The following is a 19,852-nucleotide window of genomic DNA, read 5'->3' on the forward strand; positions in this document are numbered from 1 at the left end:
TACAATTCGCATTACATTCAAAAGCTTTTCTTTAGAAAATTGTAGAAATCCTGTGAAGATTAAGGAAATCAGGTCTTTGGTGGGGGAGACAATGTACAGATTTGTTAATAGAAATGCCACAATCAGAATCAAGCAATCTGAAGCAATTTCCTGGGACCACTATATCGCAATCACAATCTTGTCTATCGAGGCACGCATGACTGACACATGACTGAGGCCATCTTCTGACAGTGACTCTCCCTGTTCATATGTATTATTATGGCAACAACGGTTGTTGCCATTGTACTCAATGAGAGCCAAAGGAGACCTGATGAACTGCACCACCACCACCAAGTTTTTTACTATCAAAACCTTTTCAAGGGACCCTGGCCCCCTCCCTTTTCAATTCCAATACACGGGACATGATACAGTAGACAGATGATTTATTGGGTGACCCAGTGACATTTTGAAAGTCTGCCGATCAATAGCCGGCAACAAGTGCTGGATAGTTTCTCGGCGGGAGACTTAAGAGATGAAGAGATGAAGAGAAGATGAGACTGTATGTTTCCCACAGCGCCGGAGCAATCAAAATGAGATGAAATAAGAGAAAATAATCCAACTCATTTCTTCCTTTTGTTTCATTTGTTTGTGCTTGAAAGATACCTATATTTCCTAACCAGATAGGCTTTGCAAAAGTATAATTGAGTGGCGAAGCTGATTGTTTTAACCTCAGTGGAACCTCTGTTAGCAGACACCTCTCTATCAAGGACAACCTCTCTATTAAGGACACTAGTTTTGGTCCCAAATTGGTTGTTTCCATTCAATTTGATCTCTGTAATCAGGACACTTCTCTATTAAGGACAGCACTTGTCAGTCCCGAGGGTGTCCTTAATAGAGAGGTTTTACTGTATTTGGGATCAAAATATAGTTGGAACAGATTGGATTTACCCAGCAAATTCACCATGACGTGGGATGTTAAAATGAGGGAAAGTGATGTTATTGAGGAATGAAAAAGAATAGGGGGGGGGGGGGGGCAAATTAGGGAATTAATGAGTGGAAGGGACAGGGGAATGGACATTCTGACAAGGTATGAAATTGATGATGTGCATTTTGAACAGTGTGTTAACTAACTTTGTACAATGCATATCTTTGATAGACAAATATACCCCAATGTATAGTAAATTTGTATGGTAAAATATAGAGACCTTGTCCCTTTTGTTATCAGTTATATTATAGAGCAAATTGATACACAAGTAATTGTAATGCACCCTTGCACACATCATACCTTTAGTGTACGAATAATAATACATATTACAGGAGACCCAAAATGCCTTCACCTTGAATATCTTGAAATATTAAATCATGTTTTCTCAACTTTAAAAGAGCACATGATAGTGATACACTGCATGATGATATGTAGTGTATTTTCAGCAAAATCTCCCCTGACAAATGCATGGTTGGATCGGTTCCCAACTGTTTTTATAGACTGTCCACTTTCAGCTCGAAAGATTGATGACTTCATCATATCTTTCGCTGGGGAGATTTTTAATAATTCTCATCACTTCATCATGTTGGCGGGCATTACTGTCAGCTATTTTTGTGTGGAATACTGGTGTCGGTTCGTCTCCGATTATTAATGATGGTGCGGTTCAGTGTCCAGAATAGCTATGGTCTGATTTTACCACCTTTGCCACAGGGGCGTGCAGTTGCTTTTGGTTTTTATTCGACAATCCTTCAGAATTTACAGGAAAGCTGGACCTTTTTCATTACCTGCCACTGTAAAACCAAACTTTTTCATGCCATTTTATTTTGCACTTCGCAAGAATATCTAAAGGAAATAACATTCTCGAGATAGTAATTTTGGTGGGTTACAATATTTCTTTCGGTTTTTCTAATCAAAAATTAGTATTTTTGCGACTTGTAGCATGATACTGCAGCCATGCAAACAATGCTTGTTTTGCAACACTGTAAGCAGAGGGCTCTTGAGCAACTATCTCAATCTCGAACAACAACGAGCAGCTTCAGAACTGTGCGTTGGAGATTACATTTTTTGCCTGAAACCATAGTCCTGCACTGTCAACTCAAAAAACACCTTCACAGAACAGGCTTACGAGAATCTGCTCAGCATGAATGCGGAACTGGAGACCAGCCTCCAGCTCATGTGCTTCAGACCGAATAGAGAGGAATACTGGCCAAAGGACACCGCCCTGAACACAAAGCTCTAGGGCTCTGTGGTGGAACTCTCAAGTACAGTCGACTTCGTTATGGATAATGGACTGACTGACTAGCGTGCATCTCAAAGATTCCGAATGCAGAGAAGAAGAAGAGTCCTGCAACAAGGAAGGTTGAAAACAGGCATGAAAAAGATACCTGAAAAAGATATTATGACGGTATTCAAGAAATTCTTACCTATTCTTTCATCATCTATTGGTTTTGTTCCACTCTTGAGGAGTCCCGAGAGAGGGTCGGCAGGATCAATGCCATCTATTTGTATCCGCTGGCGCTGACGGACTACATCACTGAAACGACAGAAGATAGCTGTTGTGAAGTCAAAGATTGGCTAATGACAACGCAGACTTGTAGGCCCTTAGTAGTGAGCTTGTGGAGTGACATCATGCACTTCCGGACACCGCAAATGAGCAATATGATGCAACAATGGGGGATCAGTGGCAGAGTGGTTAGTGCGCCGGGCTTATAACCAGGAGGTCGTAGGTTCGATACTCAAATGGATCAGCACTGTTTCATTTTTGTGTCCTTGTGCAGGGCACTTAACCCTACTTGCTTCTCTCCACCCAGAGGTAAATGGGTACCAGGCTTGCCTGGGAAGTTAACCTGCGATAGACCAGCATCCTATTTAGGGGGAGTGATACTCCTAGTCCCTAAATGCCACGGAAACCGGGATAAGCTCCGGCCGGATGAGCTGTTTGTTGCTTTGGCTACAGACCAGCCGACTTTTTTTAATGATGTGACAATAATCGCTCATTTGCGGTGGTCATCGTAGGTACCTGCAACAAGAACTGGTGATCACCGTGACCTGCGACCAATATCAAGCCAAGCGACCTCCGTTTTACCCACAGACAAGAGACCATTTTTTCACACAAGGCAGCGATCATAATCGCAATTTGAATCACTCCTTTACACATCACTTAGGGACCCCGAAGATCAGTGGCCCAGTAAAAAAAAAATGATTTGGGGTGATGAATGAACACAGGTGATCGCATTTCACCATGTCTATTACATCAGAACGGACCAAATGTGATTGGCTCCTGTAAGAGATTGATTTTCTGCACCAGTGTCCAATGTCCGATAGCCTGAGGGCACCTAATCAATATGATATGAGAAATACCAGGGTCTCCAACAGAATGCCTCCCAGACTGCTTGTTAGTGGAAAAGGTCAAAGGTGTTTGAGAGGGGACGTGTTTGCCATGATTATCCGACTATAAAAAGAAATCTTTGCACCAACACTTTATAAAAGTTTAGACTCTTGAGAGTTGTAGATCAGAGGGATCCCGGATGGTCACATACACTGGAGAGATGGCAATCATCGGGAGCCTGGATAGTCTTACTCTTAAGAGTTGGTAATCATAGCCTTGATGATCTCACTCCTGATAGTTGGTAATCAAAGGGTGTCTGGACTCTTGATCGAGCTGGCAATCCTAGCCTGGATGCTCTTGCAATCATAGGGATCCTTCATGGACTTACTCTTGAGAGTTGGCAATCATAGGGAGCCTGGATGGTCTGGCAATCATATGGTGCCTGGATGGTCTTACTCTTGAGAGCTGGGAATCATAGCGAGCCTGGATGGTCTGGCAATCATAAGGAGCCTGGATGGTCTTAATCTTGAGAGCTGGCAATCACTGGGAGCCTGGATGGTCTTACTAATGACAGTTGGCAATCATAGGGAGCCTGGATGACCACAGTCTTCAGAGCTGGCAATCCCTCATGATAATGCACACAAGAAACAAACAGCATCCAGAAGTATTAAGGTAGCAGGAAGGGTTGGGCGTTTGTGGTTTCTGAGTCTGAGGGGGTTGGTGTCTGTTGACTGTGCTTTAAGAGAGACTAGGCATGGCGCCAGTCTCTCTTAAAGCACAGTCAACAGGCATTTGGTCTCAGTATTTGGGTTTTGATTGCCATGACTGTACCCCTGTAAAAGTCAGAGGAGGAGAAGTTTGGAATGATGAAAGCATTGAAGAAGAAGAAACGTTATTATTGAGGAAAGCAAAATTTATTATGAGACAAGAAGGCAGTGTCCTGACTTGATTATTTTGAAAATGGCGGTCTGAACACATTAAAAGGTGGAACATGGCATTTTAACGACTTTGAAGTGTTCCGCAGTTAAAGGGAGACTATAGGCAGCAGCTAGGTAGGCAAGATAAAGTCATACAAATTTGCCAATAGGGGTCAGTCATATCTCTAGGCATGGCGCCAGTCTCTCTTAAAGCACAGTCAACAGGCATTTGGTCTTAGTATTTGGGTAAGTACAGAATCAAGGCAGCTGAGAGAGCAATGATTGAACGATGCTGTGGACAAGTCCAAGGATACTGCATCAGTCACGACCAACTTCTCATCAGAAAGCGTCACCACCAGCATATTCAATGTTCAGTTCCAACCTGTACCAGTCCAATGCACGCCTGTCATGGTCAGCAGTGGTCAGCTTAGCGCGATATGGAACATTCTGCCGAAACTCAAGCGAGGGAAGTCTGCTCATTAGCCTATCTCGCGCACTGCTCCTTCTTGTCAAACATCGTAGTGAAATCGTGGTACAGTGGGGCGTCCTCGAGGATTGCAGCTGGTCGGACAGACGTGAGGTGGAATGTGGGCGGCTGCACTTCTTCGTTGATGTGCGATGGCAGATAGCACAGTTGTTGCGTTGCATGACAGCTGAAAGTGAATGTGATATCATAGAACTGAGGCGTTTGCAATGAGACTATAGGTGAAGTAGAAGCAAGGAGTGAAATGGGCCATCTTCCAGTGACTAATATACAGAGTAAGGGCACTGGGTGTTGTTAGATTCAGCATTGAATGTATTCCTCGTACAAGCGTGAATAGTGTGGACATACAGTGAGAGGTGAGAGACCCCTATTGACTACTTCTTGTAACTTTATCTTGGATATTATATTAGTATTGAACTTCTAGCCATGGAATATGAAGAAATTGAAGTTGTAGGCATGGAATATGAAAAATTATTCAACGGTGAAAGACATTATTCCATGAGGCTTTGCCGTGATCGCAAAGGACGCGACGCGATTGGTTCACATGCTAATGAGGTATGATAATGATAATTACCTCTATAATGCTACTTGGATAGCGACTGTGTCGTTGATTGCAACAGTGGTCTATGTCAATGTGTGCCTGTAATGTCAATGAAGTATGATGAGGTGATGACGATAGTGCAATTATTAAATATTGGCAAGAGATCATACTACAACATAGGTCTTGTTTTTGACAGATGACTGTGCGACATTCCCATTGGGTCTTGTTAGAGTCAGCGCTGCATGTATTCCTTGTACAAGCTTGAATAGTTGTGACGGACTTTGAGGGGTGAGAGACCCCTATCGGCTACTTCGGCTAACTTTATCTTGCCTACCTAGCTGCTAGCAATAGTGCCCCTTTATCAAGACTGAAACCCACTGTGCGGGGCTAAGAAATTACCTTTATAATCCTAGTTGGATAACCACTGTGTAGATGATTTGAAGAGTGCTCTGTGGATGTGTGCCTGTAATGTCAATGAAAGTATGATGAGGTGATGACGATAGTGGAATGACGAAATATTGGAAAGAGATCTATTCCTAGGAGAACATATGTCCTGGTTTGACTAGGTGGCGCATTTTAGAATCAGCAGTGAGCACTGTGTGTAACATGGTGGAGGCAGCGGAGATAATAACTGTGTCGAAAGTATTGTTATAGGGCCTTCCCTAGGCCCATGGGGTTAAATTTACAATCCACGATTGAAAAGACGTAGTTTGATCGCATTCAACTATAAATCCATTGAACAGTTGTGTTCCTTTAGTCAACCGATGACCTTTTGTTGGGCCATGATCGGGGATTGTAAACTGTAAATGTATTATGGACTGGGAGACGGGGGAAACACAAGTGAAATAGACCAAAACAAGTGATTTTGGGGCTTTGGTTTAGACGCATGCCCCACATGCGCCATGCTGGATTATACGGTTCATGTGAACTTGTTGACATCTACATGAACTTGTTGACATCTACATGATCATGATCTAGTGCTGTTATTGGTCATGGTACATGGTAGGCCTAATCATCATGGCTATATGTTTCAGGAAAAGCTCGGAGTAAAATGAACTGCCGATGAATAATGATGTTGTCCATGTTTACCATGTTTACTAGTACATAGCCATAGGGTATGCACTGGCCAGTGCACTTTCTGCACGTCGTCATGGTCATGTACGTGATTACCTTGCATATTTTGTTTTTTGAATGCGCATGCTTTTTGGGCAAAATCACTTGCACCAACACTAATGAATAATGTCTTCTTATCCCTATGACTCCATACACAGTGAGGGCGTTCTCCCATTCCCATCAAATGGTAACTTATTGTACCGTATCAGGGTGGAAGTTGGAGAACAGATACCTACCGTTGCACGCCTGTCATAATCAGCAGTGATGAGCTTAGCGCGATATGGAACATTCTTCAGAAACTCAAGCGAGGGAAGTCTGCTCATTAGCATATCTCGCGCACTGCTCCTTCTTGTCAAACATCGTAGTGAAATCGTAATGGAAAACGTCTGGCTTTGCGCCAGACGTTGAGACTAATAAGTGAAGAACTAATAGGTAAAGAACTTCTACTTGCGCGAGACTGCTCTGATAAAATTATCATTGCAGAGACTACGGTGACGTACACATATATTTTTTACAATCAAAAATGCCCTCAAAAGACGATATGGAATGATTATTTTATTGATATTTCCTACTATATACCTTCCAATTATCACTTTATACAAATAGATCGGCGTTAGGTCGCATGCTTTTCTTTCCTGGTGACACTATAAAGCAAAATAGTTGCAACCCCGTAAATGCGCTATAAGTCCAATAATAAGTGACGGTGACCCGTTATAAATGTTTCGCTAGCTTCGCTTTTTTGCCGCTACGCGGCGCGTTGGGCCCTTGCGTCAAGAGCAATACAGTGTGTATAGACATTCTAAATCTAATCACTAATCTTGTGATGTTTGCAGACAATATATAAAACACTGCAGCATCACTCCAACAGATCCGGTGGGATGAGCACACTGTCCGAAACAGCCTTCCACAAAGTTTCCATGAGATGAGAATGCTTTACTACAGCGATTACGCCCAGCATAGCAACAACCATGCAACACCAAAAAAAACCCACTTCACAGCTGAGTATAAATCAGTTGGTGACAACTTGTGCCCACGTCATTCTGCACTGTAATCTACTGCAGGTTTTTGTTTCTTCTTCTCCTTATGTTGAGGCTGTTAATGAAACAGTGACAAAGAGATCTTAAGTATCAAGAAGGACCCCTGTCTGACAAGCCAGAAAACTTTGGGGAATGAACCCCACATGGCTAGCATCAATGAGTAATAGTGGAAGATCATGACTGCCGGACTTTAAGAGACTGATGTGGCCCAGATTCTCACTAACCCTAACCCTAATCAACAAAGATGTTGCCAAAACAATTGTCTTGCCTCTAAGGAGACTTCTCCATGTGGAATTTAATGAGTAGGACAGGGGATGTGACACGAAGAAGGACACTACCCCGACTATGTTACTCTGAAGAGAAACCAGGCAGGACACTTCAGAAATGATCCATGTGATTCATTACAGAGCACTACAGATTGTCAATAAACCACTCACGAAACCAGGTACCTCTTGAGGAATACTGTTGCATGACACGCAATGTCAAGAAGACAACTAATTAATGGACTTGGCAGATCGCATGTCGTCCCTTGCAGTAATATGTGTCGACAATACCACTGGTATATCCCTGGCGTAGCAGTTACGTATTGGTCGTGGTTAATTGGTAGACCTACGAGTGCATAGTTCTTTAGGTTGCAGCTGGAGAGCTGTGATAGACGAAAATCTGCCAAGTCCAAATGTTCAGTTTTTAAGTATGGGGGATCATCAGGGGATTGTATCATCATGGGGCAGCGGTAGTGCAGTGGAAGAAAGTCAGTCTCGTGATCAATAGGGCGTGGGTTCGACTCCCGGGCGGGTCATTGCTTGGTTGAGTTCAAGTGAGCATTTCTGGTTGCTCCTTGAAACCCCTGATTGATTTCTATGGAGACCAGGATGATAATATGGTACATCCCAATAGTGCTTTGAGCAGGGAAATAAGGAAAAGCACTATGTAAGCTCTCAATATTATTGATTATTATTATTGTTGTATGAAAAAAAAGTTTATGAGTAAAAAAGTTCCCTTTGAAGGTACTTTACCTCAGCAGCCTCGGGCATTAAATGCAATTGACATGGTTGGAACAGCTGTTTTTAACAAGTGGCATTTAATATTCAGTTGGATGCAGATATCCGGCTTCATGTGATAATCCGTATCGATAAAGTGATCACTGCAAAGTTTGGCCGAAGGCCCAGGCTTCCAACACTCCAAACGTTTGCACTTCCGAATCCACAGCTTCCTCCTCTCTCGTTCAACTGGCTTTGGAAATTAATGAAAATGGGTCCCATCCGTCATTCGATTGTTCTTTGTGCTATCCTTGACACAATTCGGAGCCACACAATACACCATAGTGAATGAAACACATTACTTCCAGGTGTGCATAATTAATTAAGGCCCTCCTGCTTTTATGATTGCATGACATAGTACAGATAACCTGATCTACATCACAACTTTAGCCAGTTGCTAGCCTGATTAGGTAATCAAGTTGTCAAACACATAATTGGCTATATCTTCAAAATGGATGGAGCTAATTGCATTTGGTTTTCTGTATTGTATAAAGTGTTAGGTACACTTTTGAAATCGTCTTACAGCAGAAAATGGCAAAAAAACCTTGATATATGGCCTTTAAGTAATCACAAATTTTCCTATGAATCGAGATAAAAGGGGCATAATTTTTCAATTAAACTGAATTTGTCATGCCAAAGTAAAACTTTTTTATTTCAAAATTTTTGTCACACAACACCCTGATACCACTCCATACTCTCTTTCTCCACATTTGGACTCCTCACTCCACAATGCCATGGCACTCCAGCACCACCCAACTACAGGTTTAAGAACTATGCACTCGTAGGTCCACCAAATAAATGAGACCTTTTGCCTTCAGCTCCAGAGGAAAAAGACCAGCATCGCTGATTTCTGGCATTAGCCAAATCATACCTTGACCTTGTGGCATCTGTCTCTGTCGTGGTAAGCGTAATTGGATGAGGCTGACTATCCGGAGGAGACAATGGTATGTGCCTTCATTAGCCACAGGGGATCACAGCAGAATTGCTATTCAAGGACAGGGAATGATGGTATGTCACTTCTCATCAACCGAGGAATGATAGTGTCTGGCCAGAAGTACTTGTACATGCAGTCTGACAATGGTGTATCGTCAAATCAGCCAACTTACATTTGTAAAATATCATCGTAGTGTTGACCATTCATGTAGGCACCATCATTTCGGCTAGAACTTGAAATCCTGAAGCAATTACAACTCGTTCAAAATGAAGTGAGTGCTTATTTCAAGGGTGAGGTTAAGTTCTTTGTTTTTCAGAGAACAGACTCCCATTCATTAAATTGGCAATCACTTCATTTTGAAGGACTTTTATTTGCCTAAGGATTTCAAATTCTAGCCAAACTAATGGTGCCTATGGTCACTTTACCCCTTCAGCACGAACTCTGAACTCGGCCCAAAACCAACTCCAGCTCAATTCAAAGTGCAAATGCTCTGAACTACTATCACTAAGAAAAGCCTCATCCTTTCCTGATCACCTCAAAGAGATCTAAACGACTGTATTAACCTCTGGTATACACTATAAACCTCCTTGACTAAAGACAGGTCACCTTCTTTCCTTGGCCACCTCAAAGAGATCTAAACAACTATATTAACTTCTGGTCACACTATAAACCTCCTTGACTAAAGATCCGTGGCCACCTCAAAGAAATCTAAACGACTGTATCAACCTCAGGGCACACTATAAACCTCCTTGACTAAAGACAAGTCACCTTCATTCTGTCCACCTCAAAGAAATCTATACAACTGTATTGACCTCTGGTCAAACTATAAACCTCCTTGACTGAAGACAGGTCACCTTCTTTCCTTGGCCATCTCAAAAAGATCTATACAACTGTATTAACCTCTGGTCACACTATATACCTCCTTCACTAAAGACAAGTCACCTTCTTTCCTTGCAAAAGACAGCATCAATCTGTTTCTAATGGCATTAGCAGAGCCATGAACTCGGCGCATGACTTACACCTAAAGCAATCTCAAGAAATAGTGCAAATATTTTGTACCTCAATGACCAAGACAAGTCACACTAATGTAATAATGACTGCATTAATCTGCTCCTAATGGCATTAGCAGCTCCTTGAAGGCAAGCATCAATCTACTCCTAATGGCATTAGCAGAGCCATGAACTCGGCACATGACTGACACCAAAAGCAATCTCAAGAAATTGTGCAAACATTTTGTACCCCCATGACCAAGATGAGTCGCATTCTTTCCTTGGCACCTCAAAGAAATCTAAATTACTGTATTAATCTCTGGTCAAACAACATGAGAAGATGATTAAGCCGATTGGTAAATGAGATTAGATCTCGCCTGATTGAAAATATCGTCACCTTGTCATGTAATCAAGCTTAAAGCAGCCTGACAAGGCATTTATCTATGATTGCAGATCACAACATTAGCTTAAACAGTGTAAGCATAATATCAGACCCATCAATCCTTGTCATTACAAGTAGTAGAAAATGGTTGTTTGCAGATTTTAAAATCTTACCCCAATAAGTCCAAACCTAAACTTAACAGACAGTGCAAGAGATGCAGTAGGGTGCGATATCATAGTCATATATGTCAAGCTGAGTTTTTAAGGGCTGTTCATGTCAAAGATTGCCTTGTCTAAGTCAGGTTGACCACATTAAGTTCTAAAGATTTTTGGGAAAACCACAAACTGGCATAGAAAATCACTTGGCAGTAGATTTTACCAGGACATCTTTGACAGAGTCTTCGTCATTGGCACTGCTGTTTTGCAGTATTTTGAAGGCTGCTGATGGAAATACTTTGGGCAGTAGATTTTACCATGTTTCATTTGAGCCCTAACCATCGGCAGTGCTGGTAAAAAATGGTATTTTGCAGTATTTTCCGCTGATGCAAATACTTTGGGAATAGATTTTTCCGTATTATTTTTGAGTCTTCATTGTTGGCAATGCGGTTTTGCAGTATTTTGAAGGCTGCTGATGCAAACACTTTTGGGCAGTAGATTTTACCAGATTATCTTTTAGCCTTCATCATTGGCAGTGCTGGTAGCAAATAGTTATTTTGCAATATTTTGAAGGCTGCTGATGCAAATACTATCCTTTGACTCCAATTGGCATCGTCTCTACCTTTCTGTAAAGTTGAACTTTAAAAGTTGCTAAGGAACAAAAATGAACCTCCACGTTCTCGAAGCGCCAAATACGTGTTGGCAGGTCTGAGCTGAAGATGAACCTATATGTTTGCTCAAAGACATCTCAAAACCACCCTGGCCGCTTCAACCTGAATAGGAATGAACATGAAGGATTCCCAAGACACACACTTCAGTGAGACTAGTGCACTCTGACAGTATGTCAAAACAATATTCAGATGTTGGTAAGAGAAGATACTAAGGAGGAGAGAAATAGCATACATTTGGGAAAAGCGTGCCACGCCAAAATCAGGCTCGATGCTTCAGCGAGCAATGAGATAGCTGAGAAGCAGAATGAAGATAGAAGACCTTAAAGTACATGGTAACAGCTACTAAAGCATGCCAAGGCTGCAGTTTGATGCTTCATTGAGCAGACGGATGGGGAGATGAGAGTACACGGCATTGTAAAAACTGTCCTGCATCATGGCTCGGCTTCCGTATAGTGGGGAGACAGGAATACTCTGCCTCAGCAACTGAGATGCAAGGCACTTGTCAAGAGACGAGCTCCAGTGAACAGTGACACAGGAACGGCTTCAAATCAAGTAGCCTACATGATGGTAGAAGCTTACCAAAGTATGACCAGATTCAATGTTCCAGTGAGAAATGATAGAACAAACTCTTTCTGCCTCATCTACTGACATGCAAGGCACAAGTCAAGGGATGAGCTCCAGTGAGCAGTGAGAGAGGAACTCTATTTGGCTTCAAATGAAGTAGCCTACGTGATTGTAGAAGCTTATCAACGCATGACCAGAATCAATGCTCCAGTGGGCCAAGAAGAATACAGGAAGAATCCTCGGGCCTCATCTGATATTCAAGGCTATAGTCGGGAGGGGAGATCAGCTGCATGTAAATGAGGGTCAACAACCAGCCACGGCCATTTGATGTGACCAGACTGATGAACGACTGGTGTGACTTTAGAGGTGAGGTAAAGGTACTCTTTGCCTGACATGATAATCTCACGTATGCTGGACAGCAAGGAAGAATAAATGGCTCACAAGAATTAATTGGGTGATGTCAAAGGTTCTCACACCATCATGTCGGTGTAATTACTGTTATTTGGTGATGTCAAAAAAAGTTCTCGCACCATGAAGTTGGTGTCATTACTGTATTTGCATGATGTCAAAAGGTTCTCACACTACATGTATGAAGTTGATGACATTACTGTAATTAGGTGATGTCAAAAAAGTTCTCATACCATGAGGTTGGTGTCATTACTGTAATTGGGTGATGTCAAAAGGTTCTCGCACAATGAAGTTGGTGTCATAACTGTTCAGATTTCTCCAAACAACAACAGCAACGAATGTATCAATAATAACGATGACTACAACGCTGATGTTGTTGATGGAGCATTTATGCACGAATAGTGCTGAAATAGACCCAACACCGTGCACTTTTCAACAAACATTGACACAAACGCACCTTCAATGAAAAATCTTTTGAAATCGACACCATTGACCTATACCAGCTGAAATCAATGAGAAGCTCAAATTGATTTGAGTACTGGTGTCATTACACAAAACATTGAAAGGGCTTTGGATTAGAGACTGGGTATTGAAAAGTGGGCAGGTTCAAGTAGCAGATAAACTAGTACAAATGAGTCATTCTCTACGAGGACACAGCTATGTTTCAAGAGACTGAATTCAACCAAATAGAAAGACATGTAAAATGCAGGACAAGTACACCTTACAGTTGATAATCACTTTCCTCACAGTGGGATCTGGAGGCAGGTCAGTCTTTGCAGATAAATGCAGCTGTGTCCTTGTAGAGGCAGCTGTACCACTGCAGAGGTAGCTGAAAGCAGCTATGTCCATGCAGAGGCAGATCTGCCTTGCAGTGGGACCTGTAGGCAGCTCTGTCCTCGCAGAGGCAGTTCCTTCTTTACAGAGACAGCTGTGTCCTTGCAGATGCAGCTCTGTTCTTGCAGAGGTAGTTGTGTCTCTGTTGAGGCAGCCGTGTCCTTGCAGAGGCAGCTCAGTCCTTGCAAGGTAGCTTAAGACAACTGTGCCATTGCAGGGGCAGCTGTGTCCTTGCAGAGGCAGCCCCGTAGCTCTATCCTTGCAGAGGCACCTGGAGGTATCTCTGTCCTTGGATAGAATGTCCACTGAGGATGTTCTAGCTTTGACACAGCGGTTGCCATGAATGACAATGACCAGTTGAAGATAGTGCTTCCCGCGCAAAGAGAGGACCTATGATAAACTCCTTTGATCCCAGCACGAGGCAATTCTCCTGAATTAATGCTTGGGCAGTGAGTTCAACATTGAAAAGCTCCTGCTGAGCACTTCTGATGGAACCATTCATGGGTAAATTATCACTTTTCCGAAGTTGATAAAACTGGTAGCATTTTACACAGTAAAATTTATTGTGTCAGGGTCGAAATTTAGTCACTAAGTTGATGCAACATAGCATTCCCGTTAACTTATCTTTAAGTGTAATCAACTTAACTGAGCCCAGTTATTCAAAACAAGTTTTGTAACTAAAGCAGGCTTGAACTTGGCGTTATGTCTAGGGTTTAACTGAAGGAGGTAATGCTAAGTTACCACCAATGTTAGAGAACATTTGTAAACTAGTGGCTATAACTGTGTTAAACAACCAGGCCCTGATGAATAGTTAGTGCAGGTACTTACGCTCCTAGTCCATCTTTTGGCAGTGTGTGGGTCAGTCCATCCGAACTGACCAGTTCCTGAGTATCTGGATTCAGCAAGTACACAACGACTTCACACTGAAAGAACAAGAAACGACAAAGAATAAGACATAATTGGATGAAATGGAAGTTGCGGTGACACACACAATAAAAACCCTGAAAATGTTCTCAGTATGAACACTGAAATAAAGGTTTATAACATGTTATAATCAAATATCAATGGGTTAGGCACTGTGTCTTACTTCAAGGGCGCCAGGAGCAGGTTTCCAATTCTTGACTTATGACCCCTAATGTGGTATGGTACTAAGATTAGACACAAGTTTCAAACTCATGACTAATGACCCTTGTTCTAGTATGGCACCAGAATTGAACACAGGTTTCAGACTAATGACCCATATTCTAGTATGGTACCAAGATTAGACACAGGTTTCAAGCTCCTGACTAATGAGCCATATTCTGGTATGGTACATTTACCCTTCCTTACAAACGACCTCATTCTGGTATGGTAACACCATGAAGTGGCAATAAGGAGAGATGTAAAGAGCAACCTTTCATAGAAGCCCCACACTCCCAGGAGGATTACACAAACAACACATCAGCGCAGATCGATGTTGGAACAGGAGCCAATAGGGCAACCAATTAGGGAGGCTGTCCTCTCCAACACCCATCCATCACACACTGACACTAGTGATCAGATTGCCAATCTTTTGGTGTATAAATGTATTTACTGAAGTGTGAGCGCTCGTCAGAAACGTGTTGGAAAAGGAGGAAGAGAGCGCACAGACAAGGTCCATGGAAAGACTTCATGAGAAGGGCACCAGTAGGAGTGATGGCAGACTTGTTCTTCTACGTGGCCAGAAGTGTCAGATAGCGACCCAGCTACGGTGAGTGCCTTATCCGAAGCGGGACTGCGCACGCTGCTTGAAATGCTGGAGGGAAGAGGGTATGTGTACCAGCCAGAGCCATTGCTCTTCTGATGTTAAAACAAGAACAGGAACAAGAGCGACACGTACCGGTATATGTATGGCCAATCCAAGGAAATGCGATCTAAAAATCGTAGAAAGCTTGCAACTAGACATTATCAGAACATGCCCAAAATTAATTGCAACCTCCAACCAGAGTTCACCACGCAGTAATGGTCTGTCAGCATTCTCATTAATGCCAATGAATCTGCGTGTTTGTAGTTTTTTGCTAAGGCACAGGTGTTCGATGACGCAGTCTACCTGTTATTTTCTTCAATAATCGGCAGCCTCATTGACATGAGTAACGAGCCAGTGTGGCAGTTTGCCACACAGGGTGTTATAATGAAGACGATCGAGTCAATTAACATTTTTTACAAACGCAGAAGCCTTCATTAGTTGTAATTTTTAAGATCGGTGATGTCCTTCTATCAGCGATCCACTGTCGCAATTTTAGCCTACAGCAGGATAAACGACAATAACTGCCAGTGTTAACCCTACATAGCTGACCACTGACAACGGCAGCTCTGACTGACAAGAGGCAAAAGAACAACTCCACTTCACTCTGTCAAAGTGGTGCAGTGACAACATCAGCAGTGCCTGTAACCTCTGAGGCTCCAGGTTAAATTCCCAGGTAGTCCTGGTTGAGCCAGACATGTTTGTACCTGTAGGCAGTTGTAGGCAGCAAAGAAGAAAAGAATAATCTGAAATATTGCGTTTTTCAACTACCAACTCCCATGATTGGCAGTGGGTGTCCTGTTCACACAAACACACCCCAGGGTGCGCTGAATGATACAACCAAGCTATCTTTGTAGGCAATGTCAATAATCAAATTAGGCAAGTTCACACCATGTAAACACCACCTACGTGAACACCAATACAGGGCAGTCAAATAGATGAAATTGTTTTAGCTGACGCTGTTGTGCTGTCAATGTATAATCCTCAACAAAGTGAACGTGGGCGTTCATCCCCGATACTGAAGTATCTTGAGACATGCTATCATCCTAATGCTATTATGCTTTTGATTTCAGTTTTGAAAGCAGAAGTCCACTGGGATTTTCTTATATGAAAATGACGAAGAAAATGTTTCCTTAGAGCCTTGCTCTCAAATTTTCCACTAAAGTACATAACATTTGATGAAGTTCTTTAAGTCTCTTAGCGCCATTTCAATAATTAATCATGCTCCATCTTGCCATCTTGATCCAGCCGCTGGCACGCAGCGCTATTCATAGACTTTTTAAATCTAGATGCAATGATTTGCTGCATCATTTAAGATGTGAATTTACTTGATATGTGCTGGTCATCTCGAGTAATCACTCCCTGGTTTGCTCCCTGCAATATTTATTAGTTTCTGTTCCGGTTTGCTACTCAATATCATACGTGATCTATCAACTCCTTTAAGACACTGGTGAATAATTGATGATATAATTTTACCTGGTATGCATTGGGTGTTCCTTGACCAATCCTCAGCCATGGTGCACGTTGCAGTTTTTTTCTTGCTTTCTTGAATCTAATACTCTCCAAGGTATGGAGAGAGGAAATCAATGGTAACAACCCCCAGACAGAAAGCAACAGGTGACGTTCTACCGTCAATGAATAGGGCACTGCCGACTCAGAAAGCACCTTCACAATATGGGCTTACAAGAATCTGCTTGACGAAAATGTGGAGACCAGACTCCAGCTCATGTGCCTCAGACCTGTTCCCAATGAATAATAGAGAGGAATATTGCCCCATGGACACCACCCTGATCACAATACTCTGGGGTTTTTTGGTTGAATTCTCTAGGACAGCTGACTCTGTTACCTAAAACAGACTAAATGTAGATACATCTCAAAAATTCCGAAAGCTGAAGAAAAAGAGGAATGGTAATCTCAAGGGGTTAAACCTAACAATAATCAATCGACTGAGAAAAAGTTAGCTTATTTCTTCAGACATCTGTCGAAGAGAAATTTTCCAGTCACGCAAGCGAATGCTGATAAGTCGATCTGAACACGCGGAATTGAAGAGCTCAGCGTGTCTAACGACATGAATGTTACAGTTCAGACTTGGGTAATTAGCCAAAAGGACCTACTCGACTGCAAACCAATCTCCACGATGCTAATGTGTCTCAAATATATGTCGCCGAACGTTTTCTAGGATGGGGAACGAGCAGCTGTTAACCTGGAATCGATGCCTTAAGACTTGGCCACAAGAATGGGTATTTAGTGCGGGGATTGCTTATTGCGATTCATCATAACGGAAGTATCAATCGATTTAAAGACGGCAATAATAGCTGAATAGCTTTTGTTACGACTGTAAATAAGGTTCTCAATTTCATGGATTCAGTTAATGCAGGGCATCCAATTTAATCGGAAAATAAATTTCCCCGACAACTATTCTGAAAATAATCTTGGGATATTGGGTAGATCTCGACAGAAGTCTGTTGAAAAACGATTCAATTTCCTAGCGGATTTTATCATTAAATCTAGCCACTATCTCTCTTTCATCAACGCATTACCCGCCTATACGGTTTTCCATTACGTTGCTTGGCTTTTAGAAGCGGAACGATTTCATCCTGCAGCAATTTTAGAGGCGATTTGATACAATTAATTATTCTAATCGGATGAAATATTACACTATTTTCCCTAATTTTATCTATTGATGGACACCAGAAAAGCATCAGATTATCCTGGACTTCTATAATCCACTGCCATTCTCTAATAATGGGTGATAAAATGCTGATACCCAACAACACCCTGGAGCATCAATTCTCCTAATTGCAAAGAATCAGACAGGCCTTCCAATTTGCCGAGCTGGCCCGGCCTGGGAAAGGAAAAAGAAATTCAATTAAGTTGGAAAAACTGTGCTGTTGGAGTCTTTCAACGAAAAATTGTTGCGTTCACTTGGTAATAAGGTTCTTCGAACATGATTTGCATCAAAAGTAGAGAAAAATGCACTGCCAGTTTGAACTATGGAAAGCAAACAAATAGGAAAATATGCATGGATTGATTTTGTGCCTGCACTACAGAGTAACCCGCTCGTCCTAATCTACCTTGAACTTGCTTGCACTATTATGTTTGCCTTGGGAAATCACCAGTTGCATTCCGTGTAATTATGTCGCAAGCGATTGTCTGGTGGAATCCGCACGTCATCGCGAACCCTTATTAACTCTCACTTATCGTCTTCTTATATGGTAATGAACTCAATTACGTGAAACCTTGCTGCTTTGGAACACAGAAAATGATTGGCCCAACCACCGTTATTACATTATACAGTGAATATATCCAAATTGAATTCGTTGCCTATTAGGTACGGTGCTAATGAAAAAAACAAGAGCCATGATTTTCCCACGAGCTAAGTGTCTTTTTGTGTTGGAGTTGAGGAATTCCAGCCTCATTATCACGCTGTTTTCTTTCTGCAGTGCGGCATTGTGGTGCGGCTTTTTGGTGTGGCTTTGTCTTTGAGACGAGCACCGAAGATGCGGATGAAGACGAATGAAACAGTAGATGATGCTGATGCTCAAATGCACCATGTCACATTTAACTCGAAAGAACATCAAGAGATAGAATATTTGAAGACATCACGACAAATTGTAAGCACACCCATTGTGTACATCAAGAAAAAACTGCAACAAGGCGGTCTCATGGTGATATTTCTCTCAATAGCTTATTGATGGTAATCCAGGATCTACAGCTGCTCTTGTACCAAAGTGTCGTATACAGGTTATATTCTAAGATATCCCACAAGTCATGAGGTAGGCAAGAAAAACTCCTCGTGAGATGAAGAGGTTGCATCATGCCATCCTCTATTAAGTGTCGTTAGATGTACACTCGCTCCCCGATCCAATCATTTTTTCATGACCTCAGAATGACACCATTTTGTAAGCAGCTATCCATCTATGAGCAAGTAAACTAACGTATTCGAAATATTAGCTGGATGAAACCTTTTACTTGGAAAAAAAGCAGAAGCAAAATGGATTTTGTTGATCGAATGGAAAGGTGACAGAGCTTGTGCCTGAGAATCAGTACCCCCCCCCCCCCACCCCCTCAGGAGATGTTTATGCATAGAATACAGAGGCCAGACCACGGTCTCCAAAGTGACTACTTCTGATGCCTTGGCCTCAGCAGCTATATGAGTTCAGCTGGAGCTGCAGACGTCACAGGCACTGGTGTAATCCGAAGTACCACTCCCAACAATGACTCAATTGCAACCTTCCTAAGTTTCTCCTTGAAGTTCTCCATTTTGTATGCAGAACATGTGATGATTACCATAGAAGATGGGATTGCCTACCACTGAAGCTTGTCGGCAATTGCAACAACCATTACTGAGGTTCAGGTTTGAGCGTTTCTCCTCGACGCTTTTTAATATTCTATCGAAACAACTCAATGTTTTACAGGCAGAGGAAAGGAGTCGAGGTGACGCGATGAATCCTTGCTAATTGTGACTAAAACATAAATTATATTGATCGGCAAAGTCTTAAAGAGACAACTTGGGTATGAGATATGTTGGTTTTTCATACCCAAATGGCCTCCAGCAGGACTGCGACTACTTTAAACAGGATAATTGAAAAGTCATTGAACAGCAATAAACAATGCACTAGGCTGGGTGTAGCCATAGGCCTGAGTTCTAATGATGAACTTGGACAGTGTTGCAAGGCAGTTTTAGAATGTTTTGGCCTTAGAATGTTTTGGCCCAAACATTCTAAA

The 19,852-nt window shown here is 42.2% G+C and overlaps 1 protein-coding gene across 1 annotated transcript in view; it reads right to left on the minus strand.

Annotated features, from left to right (window-relative positions):
- LOC135493975 (cGMP-dependent 3',5'-cyclic phosphodiesterase-like) overlaps positions 1 to 19,852 on the minus strand; it is a 164,878-nt gene that overhangs the window by 67,300 nt on the left and 77,726 nt on the right. Inside the window, exons 3-4 of the mRNA XM_064781682.1 lie at positions 14,191 to 14,285; positions 2,389 to 2,498 (exon numbers count right to left, since the gene is read on the minus strand). Coding sequence (XP_064637752.1) covers positions 2,389 to 2,498; positions 14,191 to 14,285 — 205 coding nt within the window. The remainder of the gene's footprint in view (positions 1 to 2,388; positions 2,499 to 14,190; positions 14,286 to 19,852) is intronic.

The sequence above is a fragment of the Lineus longissimus genome, chromosome 9, assembly GCF_910592395.1.
Source record: "Lineus longissimus chromosome 9, tnLinLong1.2, whole genome shotgun sequence".
Taxonomy (NCBI): Eukaryota; Metazoa; Nemertea; class Pilidiophora; order Heteronemertea; family Lineidae; genus Lineus; species Lineus longissimus.